The 12,842-nt window shown below is 44.8% G+C and overlaps 1 protein-coding gene across 2 annotated transcripts in view; it reads left to right on the plus strand.

Moving 5' to 3' along the window:
- Positions 1 to 10,497: 10,497 nt before the first annotated feature.
- Positions 10,498 to 12,842, plus strand: part of RCC1L (RCC1 like) — a 38,766-nt gene continuing 36,421 nt past the window's right edge. The window contains exon 1 of one of the 2 annotated variants that reach the window (XM_033110518.1): positions 10,498 to 11,039. In XM_033110518.1, coding sequence (XP_032966409.1) covers positions 10,980 to 11,039 — 60 coding nt within the window. In that variant the 5' untranslated portion in view covers positions 10,498 to 10,979. Of the gene's footprint in view, positions 11,040 to 11,068; positions 11,805 to 12,842 lie in introns of those variants that run through there. The other variant, XM_033110517.1, reaches the window with a different exon arrangement.

Here is a 12,842-nt window from a genome sequence, read left to right on the forward strand (position 1 = left end):
CACCGGCTGCCAGCCACTCACTCTGGCTGCCCACCACTCACGGCACCACATGGCAGCTTACGGCCCCGGGCGCTCACGGCAGCTCAGCTCCAGGTTGAGCCGTTTGTTCTCAATCTAGTTGTAGAGAGCGCAGCTCACTGGCTCATGTGGGAATCCTACCAGCAACCTTGGTGTTAGGAGCACAGCGCTCCAATCACCTGAGCCACCCGGCTGCCCCAGAACATTTATTCTTAAAAAAAAAAAAAAAACAACAACAAAAAACTAAAACCCAGAAAATAACATGTTGGTGAGAATGTGGAGACGTTGGAACCACGTGCATTGCTGGTGGGAATGTCAAGTAGTATAGCTACTATGGAGACCATTTTGGTAGTTCCTAAAAAAGCTAAACATAGAATTACAACAAGTCTACTCCTAGGTATATAGCCAAAAGTACTGAAAGCAGAGACTCAGATACTTCTACACCAATGTTCATTGCAGAATTATTCACAATAGCCCAAGGTGGAAACAACCCAAGTGTCCATGAGCACGTGAATCGATGAACAAAATGGGGTGTATACATAGGATGGAGTAGCATTAAGCTGTAAAAAGAAACTGAGTTCTGATAAATGCTACCACATGATGAACCTTGAAGATACTATGCTGATTAAAATAGTCCGGACACAAAGGACAAATATGATTTCACTTACATGAGGTACTTAGAATAGGTGAATTCATAAAGACAGAAAGTAGATTGCAGGCGACCTGCAGCTGGGTGGAAGGCAGAATGGGCATTTATTGCTTAATGATTACAAAGTCTCTGTTAGGGGTCGTGAAAAAGTTTTGTATATGGAAATGGTGATGGTTGCATAACATTGTGAGTATACGTAATGCCACTGAATCATACATGGAAAAACTGTTACAGTGGTAAATTTTGTGTGACAATTAAGTTCGTGAACTTGTTGCAATGATGGTGCTAACCTTTTTTTTTTTAATTAAAGTTCATTGGGGTGACAATTGTTAGCAAAGTTACATAGATTTCAGGTGTACAATTCTGTATTACATCATCTATAAATCCCATGGTGTGTTCACCACCCAGAGTCAGTTCTCCTTCCATCACCATATATTTGATCCCCTTTACCCTCATCTACCAGCCCCCCCACCTTCTGTTAACCACTAAACTATTGTCTGTGTCTATGAGTTTTTGTTTCTCATTTGTTTGTCTTGTTCTTTTGTTGTTGTTGGTTTATATACCACATATCAGTGAAATCATATGGGTCTCTGCTTTTTCTGTCTGACTTATTTCGCTTAGCATTATAATCTCAAGATCCATCCATGTTGTCACAAATGGTACTATTTCATCTTTTCTAACTGCCGAATAGTATTCCATTGTGTATATATACCACAACTTCTTTATCCATTCATTTATCGAAGGTCATTTTGGTTGTTTCCATGTCTGGGCCACGTAAATAAAGCTGCAATGAACATTGGAGCACACATGTGTTTATGGATAAATGTTTTCAGATTTTTTAGGTAGATACCCAGGAGAGGGATTGTTGGGTCATACGGTAATTCTACTCGTAGATTTTTGAGGAACCTCCACACTGCCTTCCATAACGGCTGCACCAGTCTGCATTCCCACCAACAGTGTATGAGGGTTCCTTTTTCTCCACAGCCTCTCCAACACTTGTTATCATTTGTCTCGTTGATAGCCATTCTAACTGGGGTGAGGTGATATCTCATTGTGGTTTTTATTTGCATTTCTCTGATTATTAATGATGTTGAGCATTTTTTCATATATCTATTTGCCATCTGTATGTCCTCTTTGGAGAAATGTCTCTTCAGGTCCTCTGCCCATTTTTCAATTGGGTTTTTTTGTTGTTGTTGTTGAGTTGCATGAGTTCCTTGTATATTTTGGATATTAGCTCCTTATCAGAGAGAGACACTGTTTGCAAAAGCTAACCTTTTTTTTTATATCAGAGGATTATTCATTATGAATTTGTACCAACTGGACAAACAGTTAACAAAGTTGACTATTTGGAAGTGCTGAAAAGGCTGCATGATAAAGTTAGACGACCTGAACTTTACGCCAACAATTCATGGCTCTGGCATCACGGCAATGCACCAGCTCACACGGCACTGTCTGGGAGGGAGTTTTTAGCCAGTAAACAAATAACTGTATTGGAACACCCTCCTTTTTCACCTGATCTGGCCCCCAATGACTTCTTTCTTTACCTGAAGATAAAGGAAATATTGAAAGGAAGACATTTTGATGGCAGTCAGGACATCAAGGGTAATACGACGACAGCTCTGATGGCCATTTCAGAAAAAGAGTTCCAAAATTGCTTTGAAAGGTGGACTAGGTTCTGGCATCCGTGCATAGTTTCCCAAGGGGAAGCTTCGAAGGGGAGTGTTTCGAAGGTGACCATAGTGATAATCAGCAATGAGGTATGGAGCACTTTTTCTAGGATGAGTTTGTGAACTTAATTGTCTGACCTCGTATTTTACCACAATAAATTTTTTTTTTAAGTTTGAAACACTCCCACTATATGATACAGCCATCCCATCACAGGTATTTTCCCAAGATAAGAGTAATATACAGAGGGTGCCAAAAAAAAAAGTACACACATTTTAGGAAAGGAAAACACTGTATTAGAATTGTAATACTCAATATATACCGATAGCAAAAGATGAATGAATACAAGTCATGTTTGACTTCTGCAGTTACAAGAGGTGCTCAAAGTGGTTACCATCAGCATAATTTTAATACAGCTTTTTCCTTTCTTAGAATGTGTATACATTTTTTTTAGCACCCTCTGTATATCAGTACAAAGACTTGTACATGAATATTCACAGCAGCTTTATTCATAATATTTGATGCAGGAAACAAGCTAAATGTCAATCAACAGGTGAATCAATAAACAAATCATGGTACGTCCATATAATGGAGTGGTATTCAGCAATAAAAAAAAAAATGAATTCTGGGTGAATGCAAAAACATGGATTAATTTCCAAAATCATCATGCTGAGTCAAAGAAGCCAGATATAACAGAATCCATATTTTATGATTATACATACATATTATTCTAGAAAGTGCAAACTATTTCATAGTGGCAGAAAACATATCAATTTCTTAGCTCCGGAGATGAAGAAAGGAATTGACTACAAAAGACATGAGGATGCTTTACAGGGGATGGAATTATGCTGTATTTCGATTGTGGTGGTGCTCAAACAGGTGAATACATTACACATTTTTCAAAATTTATCACATTGTACTGTTTAAATGAGTGCAGTTTATTATAAATTATACCCCCATACTGATTTTAAAAATCAGTCCCTCACATTTCTGTATTATAAAATGTTAAAACTACTTTAAATTATGCATATATGGTCACACTGTTCTCACTAAAATCATCTTACTACTGCTATTTTCCAACCACTGTGATTTTTAATGACAGTAAATGGTTTACAAAACAAAATAAGACATTTGTTTAAATATCATTGTTTATTTAATCTTTATCTCATTATTTAAATCATTTCTTTGTATGTCTTATACACTGTATATTAGTATAATAATGTGTGTACATAAGTGGTATATATTTTTTCATGTTCACATATTTTATCCATAGGGATGTGGAATCCAAATCACTTGGAGACTATTGTCCTAAAAAGTTGGAAGATTCTGTTCTTGGAAAACTGAAAGAAGAATTTATCTATAAGCAGAGGTCTAAATTCATTCAAGTAGGTGACTGAAATAGAAGACTCAAGATGGTAAAAAATGTCATTTATCCTACTTAATTTCTCTCACTTAGCTCATGAATTTAATGCAACTCCAATAAAACCCCAGTGGGACTTTTAAATGCAACTGACAAGATGATTTTAAAATTTATATGAAAGTAAATGTTATGAGTAGCAAAGGTAATTTTTTGAAAAAGCAAAGAAGAGAGACTTGATTGAGTAAAAATCAGAGCATATGACAAAGCTGTAGCAGCTCAAACCTTGTTATATCGGTTCAAGAATAAGTCAATAGAAACAAAGAATTCCCAGAAATTTTATGGAAATTGATCGTATGTCAATGGCAGTTCAAATCTTCAAATAAAGATTGTTAATAGCCAATAAATTATTTTCGTACAGGTATCTGTTCAAAACTAGAGAATTTCAGCTACTCCAAGTTAACAAATTAGACCATCTACAGGAAAATGTCCTTACAGGTGGTGGGAATATTTAGCTTGACGAACATTCGCAGACATTTTAATAAACTGGGGTTGCTGATATTTGGACAAAAATGCACGTACTGTATTTGCCAGCAGACAGCCCATACATAAAACCAATCAGGTTTTGACAGTAAAATATAAAAGCCCAATTGTGACTATCAGCGCAACCCTCCAGGCTTTTATCCTGTTTCTCAGTTAGCAGGAGCTACATCGATAGGCAGGCATCACCACCTAGTGTCCGGGCTCACATCGCAGATCTCGTCACGGCAGCCTTTTGTGTCCCAAATCGCAAACCAACAGTTCTGTGTTTTGGATAGCCCTTACTAGTAAAATGTTTTAGAAATTTGAGAGAACCACGTAGGGTTATACATTTAGTTCTGCCAAGTAAAGATTTTTTAAAAGCCTACCATCTACCAGCATTGCCAGTGTGTATGTAAAAGAACAGATATTTAAAACCAAAAGCTCAGAGAGGCCATAAACTTAGATAAAGGGACAGTCCTGCTTATAAAAGAACAGTTGAAAATTGTATATGCATTTCATAAATACACAAATATCTCCTAACTATGTTAATAATTGTGATCATTGGTTCATTTTATGTGTCAACTCAACTGGGCCACAGGATAGATGTGTGGATAGTGGTTAAGAACTTATTTCTGAGTTGGTCTGTGAAGGTGCTTCTGGAAGAGATTAGCATTTGAACTGGTGGATTGAGTACAGAAAACTACCCTCCCGCTGAACAAAAAGTCAGGAGTAGATTGAATTCTCTCTCTCTCTCTCTTTCTTCTTCTCCTCCTCCTCCTCCTCCTCCTCCTCCTCTTTCTCCTCCTTCTCCACCTCCTCCTCCTCTTCCTCCTCCTCCTCCTCCCCTGAGTATTTGAGCTGCAACATTGTTCTTCTCCTGCCCTCAGACTGGGGCTTACCCCTCTTGTGCTGCTGGTTCTCAGGCCTTTGAACTCAGACTAGAAATCCACCACTTGCTTTCTGAGTCTCCAGCTTGCAGACAGCAAACAATGAAATTCCCATTTGACCTACTGGTTCTGTTTCTCTGGAGAACTCTAATACAATAATATTTACATAATTCTCCTGTATGTCTCAACTTGGTCAATAAAAGCAGAGCTGGAGACAAAGACTTGTACACAGATACTTAATTTGGGAGCGTTAGAGAGTAATCCGGTCCTTCCCATATAGAGGCAAACTGCCTTTCATCCTCTTTACCACCAGGATTGAAAAGAACCCATTCACCACCTCAGGATCCCTAGGAAGTTCTAGAAGCTGTGTTGATCTGTTCCAGTAAAATGAGTAAAATGCTACTCCTGATACAGCAGCTACAAGTATGACTGGGCTGTGCACTTAGTTAAGTTTATAGTAGTTTAGTTATAAACTGGCTTTTACAGGACCAAACAAGTGCACTGAGTGGGAATTTGATGGGCCTCACTGCTCCTGAATCCTTACATCTTTGAAGATGGTGCTCAGGTCTGCAGTTCCACCTGGAATGCAGTATGTTTTCTGACTTAATACTTGCTGGGTCCAGGCAGGGTAAGGGAACCAATGGGAGCTCTTCAGTATGGCCTTCCCAATCGTGTCCTCGGGAACCAGGGACGTTTTAACAGGGTGATGCCTGGGCACATTTGACTCCCGTGAGACATAATTACGCCCTCCACAAGCCCCAACTCCAACTGGGGGCCTTGTGGGTGTTTCAATTTCTACGGCGTCAGTGTCAACTCAGACCTGCATCCAGCTCTTGGATGATCTGGTTATTCTCATTCTCCAACGTCTAGTTAACCGTGGTAAGTAAACACAGGTTCCTTTGGGAAGTGATAAGGAGAATATTTATTGACCCTGTTTGTGGTGGCTCTGCAGGGTCCTTCCTCAAGTGGATCCAGCCGCCCCCCACAATTGCTGGACTCTGGTCTGAGAATTGGTCATACCCTGAAACTGGGTGGGGCATTAATTTTCCATTGTGCTAACCAATGTCAGTCTCCTGCTCACCACGTTTTTCCCAGTTATACTCGTCCAGGAAGCACCCTACTGTCTGCCCTTCCATCTCAGCCCTCGGAACACTGTGGTCAGATAGCCAATGCCACAGTCACTGGTGTCAGTGCACGATTGTTGCCTTGCTTCCTGTTCGACCACGTCCATCCACCTGGCCTCTGATGCTGGAGTCCAGCCACCTGGCTCTGCTGTTCTGGAACCCTACCATCTACTTTGGGAGTCTAGTTTCTGGCAGAGTAGCATCTACTACTGTCACCCTAGCCTCACCACCCTGAGCTTCTCAAAGATGCTAGAGCTTCCTCACCAGGGCATTTCTTATTGCCTTAGTGAAGGAAGAGTCCTCTGGACCCTCCCAGGTGGGTTCTCTGCTCTCATGCACAAAATCTGCTCTAACATACTTTCCTGAGCCTTCTCTTTCCTCTGCCAGGGAGTTCCAGCATCTCACCTCATCGTATTCTGTTGTCGTATGTAAACTGCACGGAGCCATCCCAGGAGAACATTAGAATGGCACCTTGCCAGGATGTTAAATCCTGAAGGAGATGCCCTTGTGTCAACAAACTCTCCATCCACTCTTTTACTCTGCCCTTGCTGGTCCAACACCCTAAAGAGCCACAGACGTCCAAACATATTTCCCTACTGGCTCACATGAGCCAGGAACTACAATTCTATCCATGAGTAAGCTGTTTCTACCTACAATAGAGACCATTCTTCCTCACTCAGGCTCTACTGAGACCTGCCCTAAATATTGGTCTAGAGGCAAAGAGGTGAATTGGGTTGCATCATGAAGAGGATGAGTACCACCTTGTGAGACATCCACTCAGGTGGAGTCTTAGCCTGATAAATAGGCGAGGGAGGCTGCTCCCCTATGTCAAGGGGGAGGGGCCACTTCTGCTGCCTGGAAATTAGATGGAGGGGGGAGGGGAGAAGGAGGAGACAGAGGGGGGAGGGCGTCTGTGTTTTAATATTCTCAGGTGCATGGTCCCAGCACCCCATCCCAATCTCAGGTGCCCAGCCCTTCACTACCAGGGCCTGACCTCAGCCTAGGAGACCCGCCAAAGCTATATTTCCAGCCTCCTTTGCAGCTCTGTCAGAGTGAGATCCCAGGCCTATGGCTCCTTTATGGTTACAGGAGATGAAAGTCTTTTTAAACAGATTCATGGAGGCCTGCTGGTTTTTACAGCATGAACTGAGTCAACAGTTGGCTGACCAGAATCTGTCATTATCATTCTTCAAGGTTTCCTCCACAACTAATAAAACCAGCCAACTCTACAAACCTTGTAGTTACTATGACCCCCATACTATTCATATAATAGATGTACAGCTTAACCAAATGCTTCTTGTGTACCTGATTCCTGCACCACAAGTCAGTCTTTGAATTCATGATGTTACAAGCCAGGGGGTAGCACCGGGCACTTCCGGTGCCAACTGTTTTAACTGTGTTCCCCCAGAACAGAGCCTCAGACAAAGATTTATGCCCTGGTGTCTCACTTGGGAGGTTATACTGGAGAGCAGGAGTGAGGGAGTGGCAAGTCAGGCAGGAAAAGCCTACATAAGGGGCACTATTAAGGTTGCCGCTGTGGTCAGTGGGGTCCCGATTCTGCCAGGACCCCCGAGAAGTGGACAGAGGGCCTCCCCAAGTGGTAGCATTTATTCATCAGCTCCTAACCCCACTGGTTGAAGTTGCTTCTAGGATGTTAATTCCTTCTCCCTTCCAAGTTGCATGTATGTATGGGCCCCAGGGACTCCTTTCTGTGTCTCTGAGGCGTCTGTGGAGGTTTTTTGGTGGAAGTTATAGAATGATTGATATGCACTTGGAACAGAAAGCTTGAAAAGAGTCAAAGCCTTTGTGGAACTGTACCTCCCCATGACAGAGATATCGCCCATAAAGCTAGGGGGAATGATCAAGGCTACTGGACTGCCTACTCCAACACAATCCTCTAGATTTAGAAATTTAGGTAAAATCCCCAAACTTTATAATGGCCAAAAGGTGATCTTGCCTCCATCTTCCCAACCTCGTCTCCTACCTCTCTCCACTTCCTCACTCAGCTCCAACTATCCTGCCCTCTTTGTGTGTGTGTGTGTGTGTGTGTGCTGGGGGTGGGAAGAGGTGCCAAACACATTTCAGATGTGGTCGGTTAGCATTTAATCAGAAGAACCACACACTAGAGTCAGCCTTCTCTCTTTCCATCAACATTGGAGGGTTTGCTAATTAGCTCAATGAGTGTTAGGAATGGGTTTGGTGAAATTAATGGCTTCTTAATTGGTGTGTCAGTGGGGTCCAATGAGGAGATAGAAACCATCCAGTGATTTGAATAGGGAAAGTTTAATATAAAGACTTAATCATGATAACAAGGGATTGTAGCAACAGGGATTGTCTGGTAAGAAGAACTCTCAAGAATACAGAAATAGTAGACGTTAGGAGCAGCCCCACTCCTTAGGCTGAAATAGGGCACCCCAGAAAGAGGCCACCCCCAGAGCTGAGACCTTGATGGAAAAGGCACAACCATGGCCCCCAGATGGCAGGGGTCACTCTCATGCTGTGCACTGGGGAACTTTGCAGAGATCCATCCTTCAGGGGGCCAAGGAAAGTCTTCCATGGGAGGCCTCGTAGGAGGCACTCTGCTATGACATTGCCTGAGGAGGCTGCTCTGTGCTGCTGGCCATCAACTGCTGCAAGAGCTGGCTGCTAGGAGGCCATTCATGCACCCAAAACCAGGAAAGAAGGCCTCTTGCTCCTGCTATGTCTCTCCAGGAAAAATATTTAAAGGGCCCATCTTCATTTTCCCAAAGCAGTCAATGAAGCGTGGATTTATTACTGAGAGGCAATAAACTGATACTTGACATAATTGGCATTGGAGGATGAGAGAAATGGGCTTTCATTTGTGCGATTAGTGGTAGTCAAGACTTGGGAAGCAGATTTTTGAGCTATTCTCTCCTTTGTATGCACGGCACGTGAGGATCCAGTGAGGCCTTTGCTTTTAAGAGATGTTACCTGAAGTTTTGATCTCCAAGTGGTTCTGCCAAGCCTAATGCCAACTCCTGTTAAAAGGGAAACAAAATTCTGTGTCTGGAATGTTCTATTTGCCTTGAGAAAAACTTTCATGCACCGGGCTGGTAGGTGCATCTAAAAGGACAGAGAGCTGGGACTCTCTTAAACTTACAGAATAGGTTTTATGGATCATTTGATCCCTAGTGAATGTTTTTAAGTAAATGTCTGTTTGTGTGACAAAATTTGGCTTTCATTATAACCTAGTAATGAGGTTGTGGGGCTTAGCAAACCATAACCAAGGCAAAGTTTTTGGTGGCTATCATCATCTACCAAAAATGACCTAAGAGTTGCACAGCACTGTTTTGTGTTAGCTTCCGCTGCTTGGGTCAGTTAGCAGCACCCAGGCAGTCTCTCACTTCTGGGCCTTTGTACACTCTACCAGGATATCTAATGGCTCACTAATTTTTCTGTGCTTTGGCTCAAATATTTCCTTATGTGTTAGTTTGTGTTCTGTGAGAGGTAGACACCCAGACAGAATTCAATGGGCAAGGATTTTATTATGGGAAATGCCTTTGTAAAAGAAAATGGCGGTGGGAGGAGCCTGGGAAAACTGGGACAGCCATTAGGCCATGACACAAGTCTGAACCTAAATGAGGGTGAGAGGGGGGAGGCCGGGTAAAAGTCCTAGAGTACCATATAGTCCAAGGAAGTCCACTGGGGAGTCCTCCAGCCAAAGCCGACCATCAGAGGAGCCCATGCTGCCCAGGAACAGGTCTGCCTGAGTGCGTATTCCTGCCTTGCTCTGTCACTGGAGCAGTCCAAGGGAAGCGTGACCTCAGTATAAACAGAGGATAGATTTCATAGCCCAGCAGACTGCGGACCTCATAGCTTTGGTTAATTACATTCCCTGTAGTTGGTGTCCTTTGAGCAGCAGTCTCATGGTTACCACATCTTATCAGTCAGTTTTCCCTGACACCCTCCATAAAACAGCCCCACACAATGATTAAACATCAACCACATTTCTCCACGGACTATAAAAACATGGTTCACAGACTGGATACAAGGCACATTCCAGAACAACAAAGTAAACTGAACTGGTCTTGGGAGTACTTTAAAACTGGGTTAGTTCTAGGTATCAGGCAATGTAAAGAAAATGAGAGAACAGGAAGCAAGGGAGGGAAAAAAGAAATAGTTTGCCCTCAGCATTTGGCACTAGTCTGTATGTGGGAATGCGTTCATGGCTCATGACGGGCTGCCAGAGATCCTACAGGCCATAAAGTCAAAACATCTCATTCATTTTCAAAAATTCATTTCAGGTCTTGATTTTTTTTTTTTAACCTCTTTATTTTGATGAGATCCACAGAAAGGAGACAACTTCCAATACCATGTAGCAAGCCAGAACTTGAACCCAGGTCCCTGGACTCCTGGGTCATTCATTCATGAGGGTGTCCCTTGCTCCTTGCTGCATGCTGAACTCCAGTACACAGTTTGGTGAGGACAATCTGAATAAACTGAAGTTGCTGCCTTCATGGAATTTCAAAGAAGATGCTCGAGTTGTATCTTAGAACGTAACTAGGAGTTTGCCAGACATCTGCAGGAGGGCGGTGCGAAGGGCATTTGAGGCAGTGTGTGCAAAGTAGGGAGGCCTGAAACAGCACCGGGATTCGGAAATCACGACCAGACTCAAGTGGAGTGACAGCTGAGGGGCGAGGTGACGCTGGGGAGGATGCACTGAAGACCGCAGGGAAATAGCTGCGGGGTTTTAGGCAGCGAATGACAATAGTAAGATCGATACACTGTATCTCACTATGGCTGGAGCACGGACTGAGTGGCCTGGTAGCTCACGGGAGCAGGAACGGTGCAACCAGGTAAAGAAACGACGAGGGACAGTGGCAAAGAGGGTCAAACAGGGCAGGGGAGAGCACTGCACTGGAGTTACGCAGAGTGGGCAACCCCTTAGGTTTTACCCCTGCTGATTGCTAAGAAGCGAAGGGCCTGGCAAAACCTAAAAGCGCCAGCGCCCGCCGTGTCAGGAAATGCTCAGCAAATGTGCGTTACGCGGGGAGGGGAGAGTTGAGGTCGGCTTCTGGAGCTCCGGAAAAGATCGCGCACAAGGAGGGCAAGGCCAGATCAGGGTCCCCACAGCCCGCACACTCTGGATCCGGGCACCTGGCTCCGCCTTTGGCTGCCCTCAGCACCTTTGCCTTCAGCCAGGAGTGAACATGATCGCCGACTCTTCCGCCGGGGCGTGGGGTCAAAGGTCACGAAAGATGGCGGCGCCCAGGAGCCGCTGAGGCGTGAAGCTGAGGATGGCACTGGTGGCGCTGGCGGCGGGGGCTCGGCTGGGGCGCCGTCTGCGCGGGCCGGGGCCAGGGCGAGGGCACTGGACGGCGGCGGGGCGCTCCCGGAGCCGGCGCGAGGCGGCGGAGGCCGAGGCGGACGCGCCCGTGTTCCAGTACGTGGGCGAGCGCGCGGCCCGCGTGGACCGCATCTTCGTGTGGGGCTTCAGCTTCTCGGGAGCGCTGGGCGTGCCCACCTTCGTGCTGCCCAGCTCCGCGCCCCAGCCCCGCGCCGGCTCGCGGCCGCGCCGCAGGATCCAGCCCGTGCCTTACCGCTTGGACCTGGAGCAAAAGGTGCGGGCCGCGCGCGGCCCTCTTCTAACCGCTTTCCGTCGCACTCGGCCCTTTTCGATAAGTTCAATGGGCAAACTTGGGGAGGACGACCTTCGAGCGGGCTGCAGGCCCAGAAGGGGAAGGCTTTAGTGATGCTGCCAGCCTTTACCGAGTGGCTGAAACGTGTCGGGTGTTGTGGCCCGCTCGTGTCAGTCGCACATCACCCTGGGAGTTGTGGTTGTCACCACGGTTACAGAGGAGGAAAGGGAAGCTCAGGGTTAAGCCACAGGCCCCAGGTCCCCTAGCGGGTAGGTGCACAAGCGGTGGGATTTGCAGTCTGGCCAGTGTGATTCCAGAAGTTCGCTTGTTAGGAAAGGCGACTTCAAAAGGTCAGAGAAAATGTGGGCGGGCTGGAGCTTGTGAACAGCTCGGAAAGGACATGTTAGCTGGAGCAGTAACAGGAAGGAGAGGAAGGATGCGCGTTCTAAACACACTAGAATGGTTGCAACAGGAGGCCGCAGACTTGACTCAGATTTGAAAAGATCAGAGCCAAGGACAGTTACGGGAGGGCAGCTTATCTGTGAAGCCAACACGCAGAAGAGCAAAAATGGATGCTTAGGGATAGTTGTGGAAACTTGGGTGGGTGATGGAGAAGCGCATTTGACCAGTTTGGCTTCTGACTTCTCTGTCAGGGACAACAAGTCATCTTTTAACTGAAAAGGGGAGACCAAGAAAAACAGGGAATGTAAGTTCTGGATGAATGAAAAGTTGGGTTGTTTGACTTTTTAATATTGGGTTGTAAGAATTATTAATATATTCTGGTTATTCTTGGTTATTGGAATAGCACTGCAATAAACAGGGGTGCATATATTTTTTTGAATTAGTGTTTTGGATTTCTCTGGATAGATACCGAAGAATGGAATTGCTGGGTCATAAGGTAGTTCCATTTCCAGTTTTTTGATATACCTGCACACAGATATCCATAGTGGCCACACCAATCTGCAATCCTGCCAACATTGCACAAGGGTTCACTTTTCTCCACATTTTCGCCAGCACTTG

This window comes from Rhinolophus ferrumequinum, chromosome 7 (genome assembly GCF_004115265.2).
Source record: "Rhinolophus ferrumequinum isolate MPI-CBG mRhiFer1 chromosome 7, mRhiFer1_v1.p, whole genome shotgun sequence".
Classification (NCBI taxonomy): Eukaryota; Metazoa; Chordata; class Mammalia; order Chiroptera; family Rhinolophidae; genus Rhinolophus; species Rhinolophus ferrumequinum.